Source organism: Moschus berezovskii, chromosome X (genome assembly GCF_049115385.1).
Source record: "Moschus berezovskii isolate FMDL1 chromosome X, NW_MosBer_1.0, whole genome shotgun sequence".
NCBI classification, from domain to species: Eukaryota; Metazoa; Chordata; class Mammalia; order Artiodactyla; family Moschidae; genus Moschus; species Moschus berezovskii.
The window spans coordinates 810,723-835,486 of record NC_142488.1 but is presented as its reverse complement, the minus strand read 5'-3'; the positions used below and the strand labels follow the sequence as shown (position 1 = coordinate 835,486).

At 57.5% G+C, this 24,764-nt stretch overlaps 1 protein-coding gene across 3 annotated transcripts; it reads right to left on the bottom strand.

The window, feature by feature from the left end:
- Positions 1-952: 952 nt before the first annotated feature.
- LOC129564539 (interleukin-3 receptor subunit alpha) lies at positions 953-20,831 on the bottom strand. Of its 3 annotated transcripts, XM_088833613.1 has the most exons (13): positions 20,737-20,831; positions 19,829-19,950; positions 15,415-15,513; positions 10,274-10,401; positions 9,624-9,738; positions 8,784-8,913; positions 8,048-8,226; positions 7,127-7,245; positions 4,944-4,970; positions 4,237-4,357; positions 2,714-2,804; positions 1,461-1,542; positions 953-1,173 (listed from the first exon to the last, which is right to left on the bottom strand). In XM_088833613.1, the coding sequence occupies exons 3-13, from the start codon at positions 15,476-15,478 to the stop codon at positions 1,099-1,101; spliced, it is 1,131 nt and encodes a 376-aa protein (XP_088689739.1). In that variant the 5' UTR covers positions 15,479-15,513; positions 19,829-19,950; positions 20,737-20,831; the 3' UTR covers positions 953-1,098. The 3 variants fall into 3 exon arrangements, with proteins under 3 accessions (XP_088689739.1, XP_055294589.2, XP_088689740.1); XM_055438614.2 differs by lacking the exon at positions 20,737-20,831 and having other exon boundaries at positions 19,829-20,003; XM_088833614.1 differs by lacking the exons at positions 19,829-19,950; positions 20,737-20,831 and adding an exon at positions 17,922-18,332.
- Between the last annotated feature and the right edge of the window lie 3,933 nt (positions 20,832-24,764).

Genomic DNA, 24,764 nt, shown 5'->3' with positions numbered 1-24,764 from the left:
AGGAAGTTGGAGTCAGCTGTCCCCAAGGTCACCCGGCCCACGCTGGCTGACCGGGAACCGGGACCAGAATGAGACCAGCCTGCACTCACCGAGGGGGGTTGAGCCTGGCACCCGCGGGACAGAGGTGTCCTGACTTCCTTACCCAGCTGCTGTGAGGAACCTGTTAGCCCAGACCTGCACTGACGGCGGGGGTCAGGCCAGGACGTGCAGCTCCTCCACTGGAATAAGCACGGGTGCACGTTCAGCTGGCTTACCTCCCTCAGGCTTGGCAACCCTGCCTCTGCTGTTTGGGGTCAATTCTTTGTTGAAGCGTGTAGACAAGAAGTTTGAGGTCCCCCCTGAGAAGCCCTGAGTTCCTGTGGGGGATGGGCTGAGTCCTTTCCCCTGGGTTTTCGGGGTGGTGGGGGTGGGGTGGGGTGTGTGTGTGTGTGTGTCACTTCAGTCATGTCTCTGCGACCCCATGGACTGTAGCCCCACCAGCTTCTCTGTCCATGGGATTCTCCAGGCAAGAACACGAGTGGGTTGCCATGGCCTCCTCCAGGGGACCTTCCGGACCCTGCGATCAAACGTGGTCTCCCGCTTTGCAGGCGGAGTCTTTACCTTCTCAGCCCACCAGGGCTTTCAAGGGGGTGGGCGTTTTCCCACGGGGCCACCACCCGCCGTCTGGAGGCAGGTCTGCACCCCTAGTCTACCTGCCCCCTGTCCTACAGATTCAACCTTGTCGCTGGGGGTGGGGGGAGGTGTGTGTACACATCTCAAGTGATTTAAGGGGCTTGAAAGGGGAAATGAACGACTAACACACACACACAGACAATGGGAAATGCAACCATTTAAACATAGAAACCGGGCCAGCCAACACTGGACATTTGGGGGTGCGCAGGGGACTGTGCGGCATTGCGGGGTGACCCCCCCACCTCCAGGGGTCCGTCACAGGTCAGAAAGTACTAGATTTGAGAAATAAGCACAACAAAGGCAAACCCCAGTTAGGTGCACCATGCTTTCCTGTTCTCAACCGTGCAGCGAACGTCCGCGTGCAACCACGCCCGGCTCTGCGCGCTCCTCCCGGGCGGAGAAACGAGGCCCCCGGTTGCCTCAGATTCATGTTTCCCCCAACACCTGCACCTGGACCACCGGACATTCTTCCTGGCTCTCCTGCTCGGGGTCCCAGGCCATCTGCAGGGCGCAGGGGGTGGGGGTGAGTGGGGGCGCAGGGGGCGGGGGAGCGGCAAGTGCGCCCCGGAAAGCCTCGGATAGCGCAGGGGCCCGGAAAGGGCACCCCCGCCTCTGGAGGGGGCTCCCTGGGGCTCCCAGACCCGCGCCTCGGGGGCGAGCTCCGCTGCCCGTCACGCTGCTCGGCCACCGCCGGCGGCCAGCGGGAAGTGCGCCTCCCTCCACCGTCCCCGGGCGGGACGCGCGGCCCCAGACCCCGCCACGCGCGGCAGCCCCCGAGCGGCGCGTACCATCCTCTCGTTCTGAAAGCTGTCGCCGACGGGGTCTTTCACGTGAGGGACACGCGGGAACAGCTTCTGCATCACCAGCCACCTCGGAGGAGAAGAGCAACGCGGCGGGTGTGAAACGCGCGCGGCACGTCCGTGCCCCCCAGAGGCCTCCAGCGAGGCCTGCAAGCACTCGGGCTCCGCCCTTCGTTGGGAGGCCGTCTTCGTTCCCAACCCCCCTCCACCCACCATCCGGAGACAGAAGTCAGAGCCTTAGCAGAGCAGCGGCGGCGGCGCAGTCAGCTCCCCCTGGGCACCGCCCCCGAGATCCTGTAAGGATGGAGGCGCGCCGCATCCCATCACCATGGCAACCTCCCCGCTCCCAGTGGCCTCTACGGGGAGCGGGTGGTCCCCTTCCTTTGGGGCTGCGGCCTATCCACTCCCAGCTCTAGCCTGGGCGCTGTGTGTGTGCGTGCGCGTCTGTCTGTCTGTCTGTCTATATATGGGGTCATGTGTGTCTGTGTGTCTGTTTCTGGGTATGCCTGTGTGTATGTCTGTCTGTGTGTGTCTATGTTTGTGTGTGCGCGCACCCAGAAGCTTCACGAGGCAGGAGCCGCACCCGAGCCCCAGGGGTGGGCCGAGGGCGGCGCACGGATGAGGCTGAGGGCACAGGCGTTCCGAAGGTGCCGCGGGGACGCGGTCAGGGGTTTGAAAGGGCAGCACGCCGCCGCGGCCCCCTGCTGCCTGTCTGCTGCTCTCGGGAGGTTTCCCTGAGGCCAGTGCGGAGGTTGCTGGGGGCGGTGGGGTGGGGGCCAACAGCGAGGGGGTGCGTGCGGGGACCAGCCGCAGAGCCTGGCCGCAGACAGCGCGCCCCACGCGCACTGGGGGCCCGCGAGGGGGGCAGGGACCCCGCGCCCCCGGGATGGTGCACTTCCGGCTCCTTGGCTTCTGCAAGAGGCAGAGAACAGACGCGGGAAACCAGGGTCCTGTTGATAAAAGACCGCTGGGGAGACTGGAAGCGGCGGCCGGAGACCACGGGGGCGCGCGTCCGGCGGCCAAGACGCAGGGCGCGCGGGTCCCGGCGGGAGCGCCCGCCGCCTGTCCTGCGGGTCGCGCTCCACAAAGTGTCAGCCGCTCAGGGGGGCTCCTCTGTCCGTGGGGCTCCTCTGTCCGTGGGGATTCTCCAGACAGCGGAGACTGGAGTGGGTTGCCCGTGCTCCCCTCCAGGAAAAAACCTCCGGAGCGCAAACCGGGGAGGGCGGGCGCGCGGGGCTCACCTGCGACAGAGCCCCACCAGCAGCAGCGCCCCGAGCGGGGCCAGCAGGTACACCAGCCAGAACGGGAAGGACGCGTCCTCGCGGCCACAGTCTAGGGAAGAAGGGGCGGGCCGGAAACGTCGGGCGGGGCCCAGGACGCCGCCTCCCTGCGGATCGGGGGACTCAGGGACTCACCCAGGAGCGCGATGCTCCCCACGGACATCAGCCACGTGTGCCCGCTGCCCCGGGCCGCGCGGGAATCCTTCCCAAGTCGCCAGAATACCGCTACCCGCCCTCTGCCCCCGCCACTGACCACTAGATGGAGTCTGGCGCACAGAATGTGCCTGCCATGCGGGAGACCCGGGTTGGGTCCCTGGGTTTGGAAGATTCCCCTGGAGAAAGGAATGGCAACCCACTCTAGTATTCTGGCCTGGAGAATCCCATGGACAGAGGAGCCTGGCGGGCTACGGCCCACAGGGTCACAGAGAGTCGGACACGACTGAGGGACTAACGCTTTCACAGCACACGCCAGTGGGATCCCTTGGGCTGGTCTGTTTCCCAGGTGAAACATCACCATCTCCTTCCCTGTGGCATCCTGGGTGCACCCCTGCGTCAGCCTTGGAATTTAATATATGGTCATCACGGATTTTTTCACATCCCTTTGGATTTTTTTTTAATGTATTAAAAAGTTTATCTTCTGAGAGTTTCAGCTATGGCCATCTCCACGCGCACCTTGCGTAGGATGGGAGGGAGGCGGCCGCCAGCCCAGGGATGGACGCCCGGAGCCCCCAGAAGCTGGAAGAGGCGGGAAGGACCCTCCCCTGGAGCCTCTGGACGGAGCTCAGCCCTGGGACCCCTTGACCTCAGACATAGGGTCTCCAGGGTTCGGGGAAGTAGGTGTCTGTGGCTTAAGCACCGGTCTGTGGTCATTTGTTACAGCTGCCCACCCACCTCCCGGACACTCAGCCCCATGGACTCAGCCTGGTGCCCCAAGTTTCCTGTTGGGTCAGGTCAGGAATAAGATGTGGCCTGGGGCCTGAGACGAAGTGGGGCTTTGCAGCAGAGCTCAGGGACACCCAGCAGCTCTTACCTGGGGAACGCCTTCTAACGGGAGGAAAACCCGTCCCCAGCGCGACTTTGGGTGGGAAACACAGACCCCATCACCAGCCCATCCCCAGGGGGACATTGGGTGGGAGACACAGACCCCTATACCAGCCCACACCTCCCGTATGATGGGCTGGGCTGGGGTACGGGGCTGAGTGGTATGGTGGGGGTAGGGGTGCTTCCCCGGGACCATCTGCTGTGTCCCACCCTCCGTGGTTCGGCCTTGGTCCCCGGAGCCCTCTCTGGGAGACCGGGTCGAGGCGGGTGGATAGTCCCCTCTCCCTGGAGCAGGCGCATGAAGGAAGGGGCAGCGATGGTCAGCGTGTCCGGCAGGCTGCTGCCCGCCAGGGATCCGTGCCTCCATGACCCCCGCCCCCAACACACACTGACCCTCAGCCCCCGCCCACCCCCCCGAGAGACGTGAGGGGCCTCCCCCTCACCAAGGCGCTGCGGGGCGCTCCACTGGCCTGGCGGTCTGCTCCTGAAGAACAGGGAGTCCATGGCCTTGACCTTCACCGTGTAGGGTCCCGGGTTCCTCAGCCTCAAGACCTTGAGCTCCGTCTGCAGTTGAAAATCAAGCTGACGGAGGGTAGAGACCCCTGCAGGTCTGGGGCTGCAGAACAGGGGCTTGGCAAGGGGCGTAGTGGGGCCTCTCCAGATTCACATGTTGGGGGTCCTAACGCTCGGAGTCTCACAAGACGCCTTTATTACGGAACAGGGTCTCTGCAGAGCTGATGGGGTGGAGGGTCCGAGATTAGGTCCTCCTGGATGGGGGTGGCCCTAAGCTCCACGACAGGACCCTTATAAGACACACAAGAGGAGAGACACGGACTCAGAGGAGAGGCCACGTGGAGACGGAGGCGGAGACGGGAGGGAGGCTCAGAGAGACAAGGGGGATGGGTTCTCGTCTGTCAATCATGACTGCCGGTGGGAACAGCCGCCTCTGTGGGTTAGATGCGGTTAGTTGGGCGTGACGATGCTGTCACCGAGTCCCGAGGGATGTAGTCGCGAAGCGGGGGTACGTAGGTGGTTAACGCCCGGACCATGCACCGGGGAGCTTCGCCTCAGAGGGTCTGGACACTGATTGAAATGCGCAGCCTGTGCTTGGGACGGCAGATTGCGGGGGTCATGCGGAGTGGATACCCACCTCCTCTTTGTAGGCGAGGTCCGTGCCCTGTAACAGAACAGGAGGGCATGGGAGCCCGATCCACACCCAAGAAAGGCTCTCATTGGTCCAAGCGGTTTCACGGTCACAGAGACATTGACACTAATCACTCACTGAACAGAAATCACAGATGTCACAAGTATGGGACACTCCAGGCAACAACACTGGAGGGGGCTGCCAGACCCTCCTCCACGGCATCTTCCCGACCCAGGGATCGAACCTGGGTCTCCTGCATTGCCAGGCGGGTGCTTTACCGTCTGAGCCACCAGGGAAGCCCACGAACATAATAAATAGAGGTAACTGCGTATAATGGATCAATGAATGAAAAAGTCTCTGGGGGAAGGACAAATCAGGAGTTTGGGATTTACAGACACGCACTGCGCCTATGTGTGTGTGCTCGGTCATGTCCGAGTCTCTGCGACCGCCTGGACTGTAGCCCACCAGGCTCCTCTGTCCGTGGGATTCTGCAGGCAAGGATACTGGAGTGGGTTGCCATTTCCTCCTCCAGGAGATCTTCCCCACCCAGGGATCCAACCCAGGTCTCCTGCATTGCAGGCTGATTCTGTACCATCTGAGACAAACTCCTCCCCTATACAGGCGTTAATATACGATATTTGCTGTTCTCTTTCTGACTGACTTTGCTCTATATGAGAGGCTCTAGGTTCGCACACCTCATTAGAACTGACTCAGATGAATTCCTTTTCATGACTGAGTAATATTCCGTTGTCTGATGTGTATGCATTCGTCTGTCAGTGGACATCTAGGTGGCTTCCGTGTCCAGGCTATTGTAAAATAGGAGCCTCCAGTTCTTGGTCAATAGGATTTCACTCTGTGGCCATATTTTAGTCATCCCGTCCCTCAAGCAGTGTCGAACGTGGGAACCATTATACACGTAGGTTCTACGAACACCCGCATACCATCTTTGGTGGGGAGGAAGGATTTCATTTCTCACATGGAAATTGCAGGCTCTGTGACACACGACCAGGTGGTGCTAGTGGGTAAAGAAGCTGCCTGCCAGTGCAGGGGACATAAGACACTCGGGTGCGATTCCTGGGTCAGAAAGATCCCCTACAGGAGGACAAGGCAACCCACTCCAGTATTCCTGCCTGGAGCATCCCATGGACAGAGGAGCCTGGCGGGCTGCAGTCCGTGGGGTCACAGAGTGTCAACAGGACTGAAGGGAGTTAGCACAGTGCCATGCGATCAGATGGCTTCCCCAGTGTTGCAGCCTTGTCTTTTTCTATCACGTCATTTGTCTCCTGTACAGTGACAGCTGAACATGTCTCCTCCACCCCAAACATGACAGAAAACTTTCTTGCACGTTCTGACTTCTTTTTCCAAGGTCAGTGTTGTCTTTCAAACACCCAAACGCTTTTTTTTTGTTGTTGCTGTCTCAATTTTTTTTTTTTTCTGCACCATTCTTAAAGTCTTGATTGAATCTGTTTCAATATTGCTTCTCTCTTTCAGTTCAGTTCAGTCGCTCAGTCGTGTCCGACTCTCCGCGACCCCATGAATCACAGCACGCCAGGCCTCCCTGTCCATCACCAACTCCCGGAGTTCACGCAAACTCATGTCCACAGAGTCGGTGATGCCATCCAGCCATCTCGTTCTCGGTCGTCCCCTTCTCCTCCTTCCCCCAGTCCCTCCCAGCATCAGACTCTTTTCCAGTGAGTCAACTCGTCGCACGAGGTGGCCAAAGCTTGGAGTTTCAGCTTTAGCGTCAGTCCTTCCAATGAACACCCAGGACTGATCTCCTTTAGAATGGACTGGTTGGATCTCCTTGCAGTCCAAGGGACTCTCAAGAGTCTTCTCCAACACCACAGTTCAAAAGCATCAATTCTTCAGCGATCAGCTTTCTTCACAGTCCAACTCTCACATCCATACATGACCAGTGGAAAAACCATAGCCTTGACTAGACGGACGTGGCCACATGGGATCTTAGGTTCCCCCAACAAGGCATTGAACTCACACCCCTTGCACTGGAAGGGGATGTCTTAACCGACAGACGGCCAGAGGAGTCCCAAACAACCAATCGCTTCGGGTTGCACCGCCGCTCGGTTATCTTATGGTTCCTCTTTTCTTCAGACGCTTTGACTTCCCCCAAAACTCCAGAGTCCGGGGCATCACACCACAAGAGATGCCCACCCGGGAGGCGGCATGCTTACCTTCTGTATCTCAAGTTCATACTTGATGTCTTCAGTAAAGAGACTCCTCACTTCCCATTCCATGAACGGGTAGCTTTGGTTACACCCCTTTTTTGTGATGTTTGGGGCAGCTAATATTTCTAGGGGAGGAAAAAAAATAAAAACAACACACGTCTATGAGTAAAGCACAGGAAAAGTAAATGAACAAAAAAAAATTGTTTCCCCAAATATACTTTTAAAACAGGCCTCCTTCTTTCCTTGAGGATCCATCCAGTGGATACGAATCCATCTGCCAGTGCAGAGGACAGGAGTTCAATCCCTGGTCTGGGAAGATCCCACATGCCCTGGAGCAGCTACGCCCATGGGCCACAACTGTTGACACTGTGCTCTGCAGCCCGCAAGCCACAGCCAGCGAGCCCATGAGCTGCAACAACTGAAATCCGAGCGCCCTAGAGCCCGTGGAAATCAGTCTTGAGTATTCATCGGAGGGACCGATGCAGAAGCTGAAACTCCAAATCCTCTGGCCACCTGATGTGAAGAGCTCACTCATTGGAAAAGACCCTGATGCTGGAAAGATTGAAGGCGGGAGAAGGGGACGACAGAGGATGAGATGGTTGGAGGGCATCACCGACTCAATGGAGATGAGTTTGGGTAAACTCTGGGAGTTGGTGATGGACAGGGAGGCCTGCCGTGCTGCAGTCCATGGGGTGGCAGAGTCGGACACGGCTAAGCAAGTAACACACAGACCGCAGCTTGCGGCACTTGGTTACAAGGGTCTTGTAACCAAAGACCCTTGGTGTTACCCTTAGGTTACCCTTTGGTTCCAAGGGTGGGGTACCCTGCCCCACTCTCTGCCACAAGATGCCAACATCGCAAAGCCAAGGAAGTGCGGGCTGGGGTTGGGGGGGTGGGCACGTGAAGGAGGTTTCCACGTTTTCTCACCAATTTCTTGTAATCTACGGATCATTTCACGGCAGGGGATTTTGGAGCCACCGCTGGTACCATTCACCAGGAAACGGAAGTAAGGTTGGCGTTGAGGTTGAAGGGAGATGCTGTCAAAATGGCACTGGACGTTGACGCCCAGCTGGTTCTGCATGTACTTGGGACAAGGCCACGTGCTCCTAGACGGGCAGCGGGCGCGTGGGGCCAGGTGAGGGAGAGACCCTGAAGCCCCGCCCCGCCATGAGGCCCCGCCCCTAAAACCCCGCCCTGCCCCGGAAGCCCCGCCCAGAAACCCGCCCCAGAAGCCCCACCCTTAAAGCTTCGCCCTGTCCTGAAGCCCCGCCCAGAAACGCACCCCTGAAGCCACATCCCTAAAGCTCCGCCCTGAAGCCCCGCCCCGCCCCTGAGGCCCCACCCCAGAAGCCCCGCCCAGAAACCCACCCCTAAAGACCTGCCCATGAAGACCCGCCCCTAAAACCTGTCCCTGAAGCCCCGCCCCGCCCCTGAGGCCCCACCCCCGAAGCCCCGCCCTGCCCCGCCCATAAACCCACCCTGAAGCCCCGCCCCTGAAGCCCCGCCCCTAAAACCTGTCCCTGAAGCCCCGCCCCACCCTGAGGCCCCACCCCGAGGCCCCACCCCGAAGCCCCGCCCCGCCCCGCCCCTGAAGCCCCGCCCCTGGGGCTTGGCGGGGCGGGGTTTGGGGCCGGAGCCCCGCGGAGCGCCAGGTCACACCTACGGGGGCTGCTTCAGGTAGAAGTGGTACTGCACGTTTGCGGGGGCCTCCTCGCCCACCGCCCAGCTGCAGCTGAGCCGATCCACGTCGTGCACCCGGCAGGTCAGGTTGTCCGCGGCCGCCCGGGGGTTGCCTTGGGGTTCGCAAACAAGAGGGAAAGTGAGCTCCTCGATAAACACCAGGGTCCAGCTCTGTAGACCGCGGGGCACTATACCCTCCCTTCCGGGAAAAACCGTCATGCAAAAGAACAGGAGAAAGAATACACGTATATACCACGGAGTCACTGTGCTGTCCTGCGGACATTACCTTGGCCGGCAAGGAGAGCTAACCAGTCAGTCCTCAAGGACTCAGTGGACACGAATGTGAATGTCAGTTCAGTGCAGTTCAGTCACTCAGTCCTGTCTCTTTGCGACCCCATGGACTGCAGCACGCCAGGCCTCCCTGTCCATCACTGGCTCCCTGTCCATCACAAACTCACGTCTGTTGAGTCGGTGGTGCCATCCAGCCATCTCATCCTCTGCCGTCCCCTTCTCCTCCCGCCTTCAATCTTTCCCAGCATCAGGGTCTTTTCCAATGAGTCAGCTCTTCGCATCAGGTGGTCAAAGTAGTGGAGTTTCAGCTTCAGCATCAGTCCTTCCAATGAACACCCAGGACTGATCCCCTTTAGGACGGACTGGTTGGATCTCCTTGCTGTCCAAGGGACTCTCAAGAAATGGCCTTTTTCCCACAAAGCTACGTCACTGCAGACCCATCCGTCCAAGTTAAAAGTCATTATCTCGGTATTCAGAACGCTAACAGGTGATCAAAAGGAAACGAAACCCCAAGAGAGCTTCTACTCCTCACCTTGCTTTGGATACTGAATCCAAGCAGAGAACGGCTGACCTTTCATCACCCTCACAGTGTAGTTTCTCACTTCGCAGGACAAGTCGCTGAGACTGCAATAGAGCCTCCCTCTGGCCTTAGAGAGATGAAGCAATTTATTCACAATAAAATCAAGTCCCCTGGAGATCCAACCAGTCCATCCTAAAGGAAACCGACCCTGGACTTTCACTGGAAGGACTGAGGCTGAAGCTGAAACTCCAATCCTTTGGCCACCTGATGTGAAGAGGCGACTAATTGGAGAAGACCCTGATGCTGGGAAACATTGAGGGCAGGAGGAGAAGGGGACGACAGAGGATGAGATGGCTGGATGGCATCACCGCCTCAATAGACATGAGTTTGTGATGGACAGGGAGCTGGTGATGGACAGGGAGGCCTGGCGTGCTGCGGTCTATGGGGTTGCATAGACTCAGACATGACTGAGCGACTGAACGACAACGCCACTTTCAACTGGGCTTGGCTGTCCAGCTGCAATATCTCAGTCCCTTTTCATACCCATCCTGTCCAGTAGGTACCATTGTGGATGTCTTGAGCCGTGGTGCCCATAAATGACCCCTGAGCCCAAGAGTAGAACCCATATTTCTGTGATGCTAAGTACAGGGAAGACGGCTTACCTTTGCAAAAAGTTTTGAATTGATGTAACACCCGATTTCGGAAACATTTCCGTGTTGGTCCCAGACCAGTCTTTTTCTTTCTGGATCTATCCTTAAGTTCTTAATCGGTGGGTCTGGATCGGAGATGGCTGCAGAGTAGGAGAGAGACACACAATGCTTAAACTGGGTCTGCGGAGTCAGCCTTTGGGAAGCTGAGTTCTAGGCGGAGACGCGGTTGCCAGGAGCAACCACGAATTTGTACAAATTCAAAGTCAGGAATTTTGTAGCATCTTCGTGATCCCACCTTCTCACCAATGCCGGCGGGGGTGGGGGGGTGTTGCAAAACATCAGGACAGCAGGTCACCTCTCCCATCCTTGTTGTTAGGAAATGTACCTTTCTCAGCCACACATGTCAAAGAAAGCTGTGTTCATACAGCTGATTCACTTTGCTCTGCGGCCAAAAGTAATGGCGTGTGTGCGTGCTAAGTCACTTCGGTCGCGTCCGACTCTTTGCGACCCCGTGGCCTGCAGCCCACCAGGCCCCTCTGTCCATGGGATTCTCCAGGCCAGAGTACTAGAGTGGGTTGCCACGCCCTCCTCCAGGGCATCTTCCCGACCCAGGGATGGGACCCACATCTCTTACATCTCCAGCTTTGGCAGGAAGATTCTTTACTGCTGCGCCTCCTGGGAAGCCCAACTGTCTTTAAAGAAGGCAAGCAAAGCTGACCTTCACCAGTCCATCCTTTACAGGATGGGTTTACGGGATGGCACCGGATAAAATGTTACTAGACGCACAGAGAAGCAGGAATGTGTTGACTCTGACCAGAACAATCAGGGTTTAGAAATCTATTGTTGGGACCGCCCTGGTGGTCCAGTGGTTACGAATCCACCTTTTGGTGCAGTGGACGTGAGTTCTATCCCTGGTCACGGAACTAAGATCCCACACGCTTCGGGGCAACTAAGCCCACACGGCACAGCTATGGAGAAACCCGAGTGCCACAGCTAAGACCCAAATAAAGAAGAAAGAAAGAAGTCGCGCCATAGATGGCAGACGATGAAAGTAATAGAGAAGTCTGTTAAAACAGCCGTTCAGTTCAGTTCAGTCACTCAGTCGTGTCCGACTCTTTGTGAACCCATGGACTGTAGCCCACCAGTTTCCTCTGTCCATGGGATACTCCAGGCAAGGATACTGGAGTGGGTTATCATTCCCTTTTCCAGGGAATCTTACTGACCCAGGGATTGAACCCAGGTCCTCTGTATTGCAGGCAGATTCTTTACTCTCTGAGCCACCAGGGAAGTCCAAAACAAATAATAATAATAATAAAATAATAATACAAATAAAAGTAAACTAGATACCCTCTAGTCAAGGCTATGGTTTTTCCAGTGGTCATGTATGGATGTGAGAGTTGGACTGTGAAGAAAGCTGATCGCCAAATGATTGATGCTTTTGAACTGTGGTGCTGGAGAAGACTCTTGAGAGTCCCTTGGACTGCAAGGAGATCCAACCAGTTTCCATCCTAAAGGAGATCAGTTCCGAATATTCATTGGAAGGACGGATGCTGAAGCTGAAGCTCCAATCCTCTGGCCACCTGATGGGAAGAGCTGACTCATTGGAAAAGACCCTGCTGCTGGGAAAGATTGAAGGCGGGAGGAGAAGGGGATGACAGAGGATGAGATGGTTGGATGGCATCACCAGCTGAATGATCATGAGTTTGAGCAAGCTCCGGGACTTGGTGATGGACAGGGAGGCCTGGCGTGCTGCAGTCCATGGGGTTGCAAAGAGTCAGACACAACTGAGCAACTGAAGTGAACTCAAACTAGAGACCAATATGCCTTATCACATAGATACAAAATTCCTCTACAAAATGCGAGTACATAAAATAGGGCAACATATAAACCTGGTAATCCCTCTTGACCCAAGACACTCACTCTAAGAATGCAAGGTTATTTTAACCATCACTATAATTCAGCCTTTTTAACAGAAAACTGATGATCTCCTCAACAGAAGCAGGAAATACTTTGACACTTTTTTCATTTATTTTTTCTCTTCTGGCCATACTACATGGCGTGTGGGATGTTCGGACCCAGAGCAGGGAGCAAACCCGTGTCTCCTACACTGAAAACAGGGAGTCTTAACCAGTGGATCCCCAGGGAAGTCCCAACTTTTTTTTTCCTGAATGTTTTGACAGCATTTTAACACCACTGAGGATTAAAAGCTCTCAGCTAACTAGAAATGGAAGAACACACTGTTCCCCCGTTAAAGCTATGAAAAATCCCTGCGCTAATTAAGACTCAGTGGTGAAAGCCTAACCACTTCTCCATATGACTCAACAAGAACATGTGTGTGGTCTCCGCCGTTCCTTCCCTTCCATTGTCTCCTGTACCCACCAGCCCCTCTAATGCAATTCCACCAAGGTTGTATTTTTAGGAGGGCTTGAAGGGTGGGTCATGTTACAATGTTGCAGCCTGCAGCTCGCTTCCTCCACTGTCTCCTGGAGGCGAGGTCACTTCCTGCCTGTGGTCAGTGACCCCTCCTTACCCACGGGCCTGCTGTGATCCCAGGGGTGGCGGCAGCCTCCGGCCCCGGGACAGTGGGGGCAGACGAGAGGCAGGACGTGGCGGGGCGGCATCCCGAGACGTGAAGGAAGCCCTGGCCCCCTCTAGAGCGCCTGCGTCTCCCAGCCCCTCTGGTCACCAGCTGCGGCCACGGGACTGATTCAGACACGAAGAGACGGACAGAAGCAACCTGTGGTCCTTGCAGCTGCGGCCCCTGAAAAACCGCCCTGGGAAGCCTCCACATGCTCCTCCGAGGAGACGATGGAGCCAGCTGGGGGTGGAGTGAACGCTGGTCCCTCTCCACCCTCCTCCACAAACCATCACAGGACCTGACATCGGACCTTCTCTGCAAACAGGGTTCTTTGCAGATGTGATGGAGTGAAGGGTCTGAGACGAGGTCCTCCTGGATGGGGGTGGCCCTAAACCCAGGGACAGGGTCCTTATAAGACACAGAAGAGGAGAAGCCACGTGGAGACAGAGGCGGAGACGGGAGGGAGGCGGCCTCCAGCCCAGGGATGGACGCCTGGAGCCCCCAGAAGCTGGAAGAGGCGGGGAGGACTCTCCCCTAGAGACTCTGCAGGGAACTCAGCCCTGGGACACTCTGACCTCAGACGTCCGGTTCTCAGGGCTATAATAAATCAATCTGTCACTTAATTCCCCAGACTATGGTATTTTATTAAGGCAACGCAAAGCTGCGTAAACCAGTAGCCCCCAGGGAGACGTACATCCCCCACAGACATATACACACATGCAGACACACAGACACAGACACAGATCCATACATACACGCATGTCCACACAGGTATGCACACTATACATACATGTATGGGGTGGGTGTATATGTATACACACATGCAGACACACACACAGACACATACACACATCCATACACACACACATGTCCACACATGTATGCACACTACACACACATGTCTGGGGTGGGTGTATACACACATATGTATACACACATATGCACACATGCAGAGACACATACACACAGATACACACAGAGGCACACACACACACACATACACAGCCGCACACACCACCTCCGCTCCACGGCCATCTGCGGAAGGAACAAACCTCTCAGTTATGCAACCTTGAGGCTGTCGCCGCAGGCAGGTCACCCTGTCTGACGCAATCACACAGCGTCTGTGGTGAGCAGCTGGCCCGGCTCCGCTCCCGTCTGTCACCCAAAGCCTGGCCCCTGTCTGCATGCAGGGGGAGGCGGACAGGAACCCGAGGAGGACATCACCCCCTCGGCCCCCGTGTGGGGTCTACTGGTCAGCCGGAGAAGTCCGCATGGGATGGGCTTCCAGTGCAGACTCTCACCAGAGCACACGCCTGCTTGGTGGGTACCATGTGTCCTTGAATCCTACCAGGATCCCCAGGTTTGCAGCCGGAGCCAGGTGCGCTTACTGCTGGGTGCCGAGGCAACATACGATCTCTGTACCTGGGGTGACTGAGGGTGGGGGCGGCCCCCGGGGGGACCTCTCCTGCAGCAGCGGCCTGGTCCCCCCCACCCCCACTCTGAACGTTCTCCGTCAGCCACAGCCACCACCCAAAATCAGCGAGAGTGTCAGAGATGGGCACGCGGCGTGACAGTCTCCATCCCCCGTTGTCATGTCTTGATCACCTGGTACCCCCGAGGAGTCTTACGATGGTTTCATGAACCGTTCGCTAGCCCTCATCGGCAGTGACGATCCTGGGAACCTGAGACCCTGGTCTGCCCCCCACCGCCCTTAAATCTCCAGGAGGAAATGTCAGAAGCACAGGATGGAGTTGCCCCCAAAACATCATTTTTTTTTTTCATTTTCTTTTTTCGTGTGGCCCAGTTTTTAAGTCTTTATTGAATTTGTTACAATAAACATTGCTTCCGTTTTATGTTTTGGATTTTTGGCCACAAAAGCCAAAAATCTTACCTCCCGGACCAGGGATCGAACCTGCGTCCTCTGCATCGGAAGGCAAAGTCTTAACCACTGGACGGCCAGGGAAGTCCCAAACTCTGTCCTTTAACCCACGCCCTAGAGCCCATGATCCACAAGAAGAGAAGCCACGGCAATGGGAAGCCTGCACATTGCAATTAGAGAGAAGACACCCCACTCGCCAAAATTAGAGAGAAGCCCGCATGCTGAAACGAAGACCCCAAACAGCCAAAACTATATATATTACATTGAAAAAGGAGCATGTGTAAAGACTCGATTTCCAAACACCTCCTATTCTGGGGCTCTGTTGGTTACGACTTGAGCACATCAACTTGCTGAGGACAGACTTCAGCCCGTCACCTTCACTTTCCCACGGATGTCTCCCGACCCAGGAAAAGGATGACAGGAAATCGGATCCCGGCACCCCAGCTACACCATCAGCTCTGGCTGTAGCCTTGTGGCCGTATCAGTATGAACATCCTGGCTCTGAGGTCCGAGTCTTGCAAGACATACCCGCCAAGGCGGCTGAGAACAGGGCTACACGGGAAGCGGCTGATTATCTCGCACAGTGGCCAAGCGGCGCGGCCGGGACCCTAGCAACGGCCGTTTAACTGAAAAGCAGCACAGCCCCAGGGACCCCGGCCCCCCGCACGCGGCCGTTTTCCCACCAGCTTTTCCTACCTTGGTCCGCGGTCATCGAGCAGCAGATGAGTGTCAGGAGCACAGCCAGCCAGCTGGGGGCCATGGCCTAAGCAGTCCCCACGGGACGGCGGGTGTCAGCTAGAGGAAAAGATAGAGTGACCGGTGCGGCGGCTGCAGGGATGGCTGGGAGATGGGGGCAGGAGGGGACTGAGCCCCCCAGGGGTGTCCTGCTGGAAGGGCAGGGAGCCGCTTCGGGAGGGGAGCCTCCTGTGTGTGCATGTATGCACATGTGTGTCTATGCATGTGTGAGCACTGAGCGTGCAAGTGTGTATGTGTGTACCCGTGTATACCGCACAGCTATGTGTGCGCACATGTTTATATGTTCACTGAGAGCATGTATGTGCACGTGTGTTTGTATGTATCTGTGTACATGTGTGTATATGCACACGTGTGTACACGTGTCTTGTATATGCATCTGTGTACACTGTGTGCCTGTGTATGGCTGTGTGCACATATTACTTGTGTGTATTTGCCTGTGCACGCACACATGTGCATGTGTGTATCTCTGGGACTACGTCCGTGTGCACAGGTGTGTGTGTATGAGTGCACGTGTGCATGTGTTTGCACAGTGTGTGTGTCTATATATGTCACAGGTGTGTATCTCTGTGTGTCTCTATGCATGCACCTGTGTACACTGTCCGTGTGTGCCTGTGTGTGCGTGTGTGCACACACTGCTTGTCTTCCCGTATCTGTTGGGACACCATGTATGCATGCATGTGCAGATGTGTATCTCTGTGCATGTGTCCTGTGTTCATCTGTGCAAACTACATGTCTCTGTATATGTGTACGCACACATGTGAGCACACATTGCCTGTGTTTATGTGTGTGTGGCATGTATGTGTATCTGGGTATCTGTTTCCATCAGTGTGCATGTGTACATGCAGGTCTGCATGTGTGCACACACGTGTCTCTGTGGGCCTTGCATGCATCTGTGGGTATCTGTGTGAACACCTTACTCCTGTGTCTGGGTATCTGTGTGTGCAAATGTGCATGCATGTCTGCACGTGTGTACACATGTCTCTGTGTGCTGTGTATGGATGTGTATATGCGTATCTGTGTGCACACACATGTGTGTGTCTGTGTGCATGTTTTTGCATGTGTGTGCTGTGTGTGGATATGTATCTGTGTGTCTGTGTGCATATTTTTGCATGTGTGTGCTGTGTGTGGATATGTATCTGTGTGTCTGTGTGCACACATGTGTTTCTGTGTGTCTGTGTGCATGTGTTTGCATGTGTGTGCTGTGTGTGGATATGTATCTGCGTATCTGTGTGCACACATGTGTTTCTGTGTGTCTGTGTGCATGTGTTTGCATGTGTGTGTTGTGTGTGGATATGTATCTGCGTGTCTGTGCACACATGTGTGTGTGTCTGTGTGCATGTGTTTGCATGTGTGTGCTGTGTGTGGATATGTATCTGCGTATCTGTGTGCACACATGTGTTTCTGTGTGTCTGTGTGCATGTGTTTGCATGTGTGTGTTGTGTGTGGATATGTATCTGCGTGTCTGTGTGCACATGTGTGTTTCTGTGTGTCTGAGTGCATGTGTTTGCATGTGTGTGTGGTGTGTGGATGTGTACCTGCGTGTCTGTGTGCACACATGTGTTTGTGTGTCTGTGTACATGTGTTTGCATGTGTGTGTTGTGTGTGGATATGTATCTGCGTGTCTGTGTGCACACATTACATGTGTGTGTGTCTGTGTGCATGTCTGCATCCGTGTCCGCATGCGTGCACCTGTATGTCTGCATGCCTACGTGTGTATCAGCCCGTCTCCACAGCGCTCCCACCCTGGGTGATAAATCGCCCTTGGCACCACCCCATGCAGGAGCCCAGAAAGCACCCTCCAGGCGGCACCGGGAAATTCTTGGGCTCACAAACAGTGGAAGGAAGTGCAATTAAACGCATGAAATCAACACGACTCAGTTTCCTGCTCAGACTGAGTGACGGTAATGCAGCCCGCGCTGTCTCACCGCCCCCACCAGAGTTCTTCCCCGCGGTTCCCATGAAGCGCCCCCTTCTCAGCAGGCCGGCTCTCCTGCACCTTCCCCAGGGGGGTCCGCCTTCCACACCCCCCGGCCCCCAGTCATGGGGTCTCCTGGTGGAGCCCACCCACCCCTCCCCACCTGCCTGCGTCACTCACGCAAACGCCATCGGCGCCTGCGGGCCAGTGGGGGGCCGCCACACAGATGGAGCCGCGGACGCTCCCCTGACTGGGGGCCGCCCCTCACCAGGGCCTCAGGATTGCTCCCCCAGTGTGCGCCCTCCCAGGGCACCTCACCTCAAGATGATCTAGCCTGGGAACTGATGAGGAGGGCCAAGCACTCTCCGCCCACCCCGTCCTTCAGGGCCTCCGCAGCTGCTCCATCACCACACCCAGCCCAGGCTCCAGCCATCCAGGGCCTCGCCTGCTCCCCCAGCCCGCTCCGGGGCTCCCACGAGACTCCCCAGGACTGATCTGTGCCCCCCACCCAAAAGCGCCAGCCTTCACACACATTTGATCCCAGAGGCCGACTCCTGTTGTAGTTCTCGCTGAACTCAGCGGGGGGAAGCCGGGAGAGACTCCCTCTCAGGACAGGTCAACGGGGAAGACCCAAGACTTGGTGTCACTGTGGGGGGTGGGGGTGGTGTATACAGCGACGGACGCCTGGCTGTCCGTTTGAAGGATCAGGGCGTGGAGACGGAGGCATTAGCACCGAGTTTGAGGGGAGGCTGCCTCCAAGCCCAGCGTCGCAATCCAAGACGGCTCAACGCCCTGCCCACCAGAGTTCTGGCTTCGCGGGTGGCTCAGTGATAAAGAGTCCGCCTGCCCGTGGAGGAGAGGCAGGTTCGATCCCTGGGTCGGGCAGATTCCCCTGGAGGACGAAATGGCAGCCCACCTCAGTCTTCTTGCCTGGGAGAATCCCCATGGACAGAGGAGCCTGGCGGGGCTACCGTCCACGGGACCCCAAAGAACTGGACACGACCGAACGACAACAGATGCTCCAGGTAGCAAGCTCATGGGGAGAAAAAAAGAAAAATTCCGAACAGTGAACAAGTATGAGACGTGAGGGCTTCCCTGGTGGCTCAGCTGGTAAAGAATCCGCCTGCAATGCCGGAATCCTGCGTTCGATCCCTGGATCAGGAACATTCCCCTGGAGAAGGGAACGGCTATCTACCCCAGTATTCTGACCTGGAGAATCCCATGGGCTGTATAGTCCATGGGGTCGCAAAGAGTCGGACACGACTGGGCGACTCTCACTCATCACGATCCGATGAGGAAGGCGTGGGGCTTGTCTTCATCCAGGCAGACAGCCCTCGGGGACGTCCCTGGTGGGCTCCTAGCTTCTGCTCAGGTGAGCCGAGCTCCCCCCACCCCGCCCCGCCGCAGCGTATACAGGGCTCCAGTCCCATGACATTTGTATCCACACACAGGCTTCCACCCTCGCTTGGAGGCGCTCACATCTTTAAAGACCCAAATGGCATGAATGTGGTCATCGTATGCTGCTGACCCCAAAGGACGAAGGGACGGGGCCTGTCTGCACAGACCTGGGTCCCCAGAGGCTGGGGCTGGGGTCCGCAGAGTTGGAAGGGGGGACGAAGGAGCTCTCGACATCAGCAGCCCGCCTTGCTTGGGCTGGAGGTGGCAGGAATTTGAGCCAGAAAGAGTTGGTGGGTGCTGTGGTTACCGGGAGCCTCTCGTCCTGGGAAGGCCACTCCGACCAGCTCATTCATTCAACAAGACCCAGCACAAAACGTAGAACCGGTGAAGATGCACACCACACCCAGGCTCGTACAAGGGTGAAACCAGAGTCCTGTCCTGTTCTCGTGTCCGACTCTCTGCGACGCCCTGGACGGCAGCCCCGCCAGGCTCCTCTGTCCGTGGGATTTCTCTGGGTGAGACTCCTGGAGTGGGTTGCCATTCCCTCCACCAGGGGATGGAACCCGCATCTCCTGCCGTGGCAGGTGGATTCTTTACCACTGAAGCCACTTGTGAATCCGTACATGTGAGATGTCTCTCTGAAACGTGTGTGTGCTCAGCTGCGACTCGGGCGTGCTCAGACACGACTGTGTCTGACTCTTTGTGACCCCGTGAACTGTAGCCCACCAAGCTCCTCTGTCCGTGGGATTCTCCAGGCAAGGATACTGGAGTGGGTTGCCATGCCCTCCTCCAGGGGATCTTCCCCGACTCAGGGATCGAATCTGCATCACTGCATTGGTTAGTTAGACCGTCCATAATTGCTTCTCGGGCATAAAGCTTTTGGATCCAGCCTGCCATGGACCCCGGACGACACATCTCAGCGGCCACAGGATGCGTTCCGAATCCCAGTGTCCCCCAGGAGGTGCTGCTCAGGACTCAGTCTCCAGCGGCAGCTGGCTGCCTTCCCCACCTCCTGGGTGAGGGGTGTGTGTGGGGTCTTACCTGGGATGCAGAGCAGAGTCTGACGTCAGTGGCAGACAGGCGGCCCCTGCTTGGTGAGGTCCTGCTGGCCTTGGGGGTGGACCCTGGGCTTGATTTCCCGGCTGTGTGCTGCAGTCCGCTTCCTGTACGAGAAACAAAACTTGTGAGTGTGTGTGTGCGCGTGTGTGTTTTCTCCCCCATTCAACGTTTTTATAACCTCCGGGGGGGCGTCTCCACTCCATCAGGAAAATAAGATAAGAATCATCAACCCCATGAGGGTGTGACCTTCCCCGCCCTCGAGTCAGAAATAGAATCTGGGGGTCAGGACCCTGGCAACAGCCCTGGGTTTTTCCTGGAAGAAACACTTTCTCTTTAAAGTATTTCTTTTCCTGTTCTCACTTCTCGTTTGCAGCTTCTGCTTTGTCAGGACCCCAGTGGCCGCCCACCCCTCCACCGCGGTCTTGGGCAATTTCCTGGAGCCGGCCAGAACCCATGTCTGGGGGGTACTGGATGCCTCCGCTTTGTCGAGGTCCCCGTGGGAGTGACCGCTCTTGCCCACGGGGACAGGCAGGTGACCCCGGGTGCCCCCACGCACTGGCTGCTTGAGTCTCAGCCCGCCACGTCCACCTTTCAGCCCGGAACGCCCACCAGGATGCTCCCAGGCGCAGTCTCTGACTTCCCGTTGCACTGGGCCTCCCCTTGCCCTCACTCAGCACGGGTCACCCGTCCGTGTGTCTGTCACAGCTCCTGGGTTCCAGCCGTGCTCACCGGTCCCTCCTCCTGACGGACCCCGGGCGACACAGCTCAGCGGCCACGAGATGCGTGCCAAATCCCGGTGTCCCCCAGGAGGTGGTGTTCAGTACTAAGTCTGCGGGAGCAACCGTCTGCCTTCCCCCCATCTTGGGTGGGGCTGTGTGTGGGGGTCTTACCCTGGGTCAGACCCGGTCTGATGTCGTGGGCCGGGAAGTCCTGTCTGCTTTGCCCCCACCTAAGCCTTGCACATCCACCTGGAATCTCAGAGCCTGAGCTCTTGTGGAAGGGGGGCTCTCTTGTAGGGGTAAGGATGCAGGGAACACAGAGTCCAGCTCGGACAGGTCAGTGCCCGCGACCCACGGGCAGTTGGACAGGATACGGCCGCTTGTGGATGCAGGCAGAGACAGGAGGGGGGTGGCCACCCGCCCAGGGACGGATGCCTGGAGCCCCCAGGAGCTGGAAGAGGTGGGGAGGACTCTCTCCTGGAGACTTCTTGGAGGGAGATCAGTCCTGGGACTCCAGGACCTGAAACGTGTGGTCCCCAGGACTGCAGGAGGGGATGGTTTCCTGTAGATTGCAGCCGTCCAGCGTGGAGTCCTCTGTGACGGCCGCCCGCCTGCCACAGAGCAGGAGTCTTGGTTCCCAGGTACCCTCTCCGGGAGACGAAATGCACTGTCCTCCATCCCCAGGGAAAGGGTCGGATCCCTGCTCCCTTCGGGATGATGATGGTCTTGATAAGCACCAGGGGGATTCCAGAATGCCCGACGGACACTGACCGCCTGGGGTGGACGCCTCGTCCGCGGCCCCTCTTGGTCTAGGAGGGAAGCAGGATGATGGGCAGCTGGGGAGGGGGGCTTCCAGGGAGTCGGAGGAGGGGGACAGATGCTCCAAGGGAGGGGTGGCAGTCAGTCCAGCGCGGACGTCGCCCACATGGCGCTGAGCCGCGGGCGGACCCCTTTGCGGGCAGCGTGTCCGCTGCGCCTGGACACGGGGCTGGGGGCGGGGAGGGACCTGTTTGCGACCCCATGGACTGTAGCCCAGCAGGGTCCTCTGTCCGTGGGGATTCTCCAGGCAAGAGTACTGGAGTGGGCTGCCATGCCCTCCTCCAGGGGATCTTCCCTACGCAGGGATCGACCCCGGGTCTCCGGCATGGCAGGTAGACTCTTAACCGTCTGAGCCACCAGGGAAGCCTGGACGTGCTGAGGGGAGCTGCCAGTGCCGGGCCTGTTTCAGGAACCGTATACCCCGAGTTCTGCTCACAGCCCCGCCAGCGTCCCCACAGAGTGGGAGGTGCTGAGGTTCAGCATCTGGGTCAGAGGCATAGAGGCCTGTGGACACATGCGTGCTGAGCCCTGACCCCGACCCTGGCATCGCAGACCTGTTGGTCCCCGCGCCAGGGATCCTGGCTCCATCCCCACCTGCCTCCCCCCCCCCCGCCCCCCCCCCGCCCCCACTAGCTCCGCCATCGCCTGTCTGCTCCCTCGTGCTCCAGTGCCCTGCGACCACCGCTGACCAGCTTCAGGAACAAGCCGGGACAGAACCAGGAGTGCCGGAGAAGGACGCGCTTGTCCACCGTGCGGCCTGGATCCGGCCCTCCAGGCAGGGTGGGGTCTGCGGGGAACAGAAACGGGGAACCGGGAGCGGGACTGGGCGAGCCCGGGGCTCCGACCAGCTGGGCCGGGAGGGAGACCAGAATCGCGGCTCCTCAAGCCCCTGCCTTCCCCTCAGCCCCTGCCTCCCGAGGGCGCAGCCAGCAGGGCGGAGCTGCCACGGTGCAGCAAGACGGGGGACGCCTTCCCCGGGGCGCCAGGGCGGGCTCTCCTCCGACGCTCAGAAAGGAACTGTCCAAGGAGACAGGCGTGCTGAGAAAGCAAGAGGTTTCACTGGGAATGATGGGCTCCCCCGGGCGGGGAAGGGCACCCAGGACGACTGTTCCGCGCCGTGGCTCACGGTCCCGGCTTTGATGCCGATGAGCTTTGTGGTTCTCATCGTTCTCTGTGCCGACTCTCTGCTGCCCGGTGGACCGCGCAGCACGCCGGGCCTCCCCGTCCATCCCCGACGCCCAGAGCCTGGTCAGACTCGCGTCTGACACATCGGGGAGGGCAGCCGCGTTTCCAGGGGACCTCCGGCCAAGCGCTCTGGACCGGGGTCCTTCCCGTTGGCGCGCGTTTTGTGCAGCCCAGAAGGGTGCCCGCGAGGAGTATACCGAAAGGCGGGCGGAGGCCTTTCTTGAACTCTCCCAGCGGGTGGTGGCCCCGTCAGTTCCGTGTCCCTTCTCAGGATCTCCTGTCGTATAAAAAGTACTCAGGCACAGGGTCACCAGGGTGCCCGGGTCAGGGCCGGGCGGTTTCGCTCGAGTGTTTCCTCTAATGGGCGGGTCCTGGGAAGCCCGTGACCCCACGGGTGACGGACATCAGCGCAAGGCCACGTGGCCATCGGGGACTGGACGGCAGCTCTCTCTGGGGTCCCACGCAGATGCTGGACCGGTGGGTCAGTTCCCAGAGCAGGAGGTGGGGAGGGCTTCCCACCGTGTTCTCAGCGCCTAAGCCCCCTCCCACTCAGCCTCCTGTGGGGACCGCGTGCCCAGAACGCAGGCCAGAGGACACACAACTGGCCTTGCCCTTGGGAGTCAGGCCAGCCTGCTCTCTGTCAACTGAAAAAAAAATACACTCACGACCTGGAAGCAGACAGTACTTTCTTTTCGGGCATGTTTAGGACTCGGAGCCGCGGGAGACAGCATCTTAGGAGCTCTGAGAAAACTGCCCCAAGGAGGTGGGAGAGGGAGCAATACACAAGTTTGGGGAGCAGGCAGTGTGAACATTAACGATCAGATAGCGAGTTGACAAATCGATGGTTCTGCGAACGGGAAGGTGCAAGCCTCTGGGCTCACCGAGGTCATTCCTTTCTCCTGCATCTCAGCTGTCTGGGGCCAACCCCGTTCCTTTGCTCACCTTCAGGAGCGACAGAGATCTGCTTCTTGCATTCCCCGCCCCACAGCCCCCGGAGCCATCGCCACAGGGAGCAGAGGATCAAAGTTTCGGGAGCCCGCCTTCAAGTCTGGAGCCCAGAACTTGCTGCTGGCCGAGACGTTTCTTGTTTACTGAGACGGCAGGAGATGCTCTCGTTTTGTATCTTCCCAACCATTGTCCGTGGGATTCCCCCTAGATGAGGGGCTTCCCTGATTACCCAGCAAAAAACACTTCCAGCCACAGTAGCCAAGCCATCTTCCTCGTGTGTGTGTGTGTGTGTTGGGGGGTCACGAGTGGCGGGGAGCGCTCCTTGCTCTAAGATCCCCCAGGTTTGCCCTCTGTGACCTCCAGGAACTTGCACACCTATCCCCCCGCCCCCGACCCCCAGAGTGGCTCCAAGCCTGGCTTCTGGGCACGAGGCACTTATGATTCCCCAGCTCCCTGTCTGAGGAGGTAGATCTTTGCTGCAATTTTCCCCCCAACCCTATTGTGAAATTATTTTCATTTACAAATAGAAAACATCTTGGAAGACAAAAAAAAAAAAAAAGAAAGAAACAGAAAACAGAAACCAATTTTTGCTCCCTGAGCTTCTCAAATGCTCACTTGTTCACCAGTCTGCAAGATGAAAGGTAACTTTTCTAAAAAGGTACCCGGCCACCAACAATGATGGTATCCTTAGGGATATAGGTCAGTTTCACCGAGAAAAAAAAAAAGCCCATGAATCCCATTATAGCAAATCCTGCTGCTGCTGCTGCATTGGAAGGACAGATGCTGAAGCTGAAGCTCCAATCCTCTGGCCACCTGGTGCAAAGAACCGACTCTTTGGAAAAGCCCCTGACGCTGGGAAAGATTGCAGGCCGGAGGAGAAGGGGACGACAGAGGATGAGATGGGTGGATGGCATCCCCAACTCGATAAATGTGACTTTGAGCAAGTTCCAGGAGACAGTGAGCAACAGGGAAGTCTGGCATGCTGCAGTCAATAGGGTCGCAAAGAACCGGACACGACTGAGAGACTCAACAATAACACCGATTTTTAAAGCCTGTATTCCGTTTGTTAACAATATTGCTCTGTTTTATGTTCTGGTTTATTGGCGTCGAAGCACGTGGGATCTTAGGTTCCCGACCAGAAATCAAACCCACACGCCCCCTGCACTGGAACGTGAAGTCTTCACCATCGGACAGCCAAGAAAGTCCCTGGGTTCAGATGTTTAACTTACTCATCAACTCATCCCTGT

Coding starts and splice junctions, on each gene's coding strand:
- LOC129564539 (XM_088833613.1), bottom strand. CDS start 15,478: ATGGCCCCCAGCTGGCTGGCTGTGCTCCTGACACTCATCTGCTGCTCG. Junction 9,739..10,273: donor ATTCAAAACTTTTTGCAAAG/GTAAGCCGTCTT, acceptor CATCTCTCTAAG/GCCAGAGGGAGGCTCTATTG. Junction 2,805..4,236: donor GAGCGCCCCGCAGCGCCTTG/GTGAGGGGGAGG, acceptor CTTCTTCCCTAG/ACTGTGGCCGCGAGGACGCG.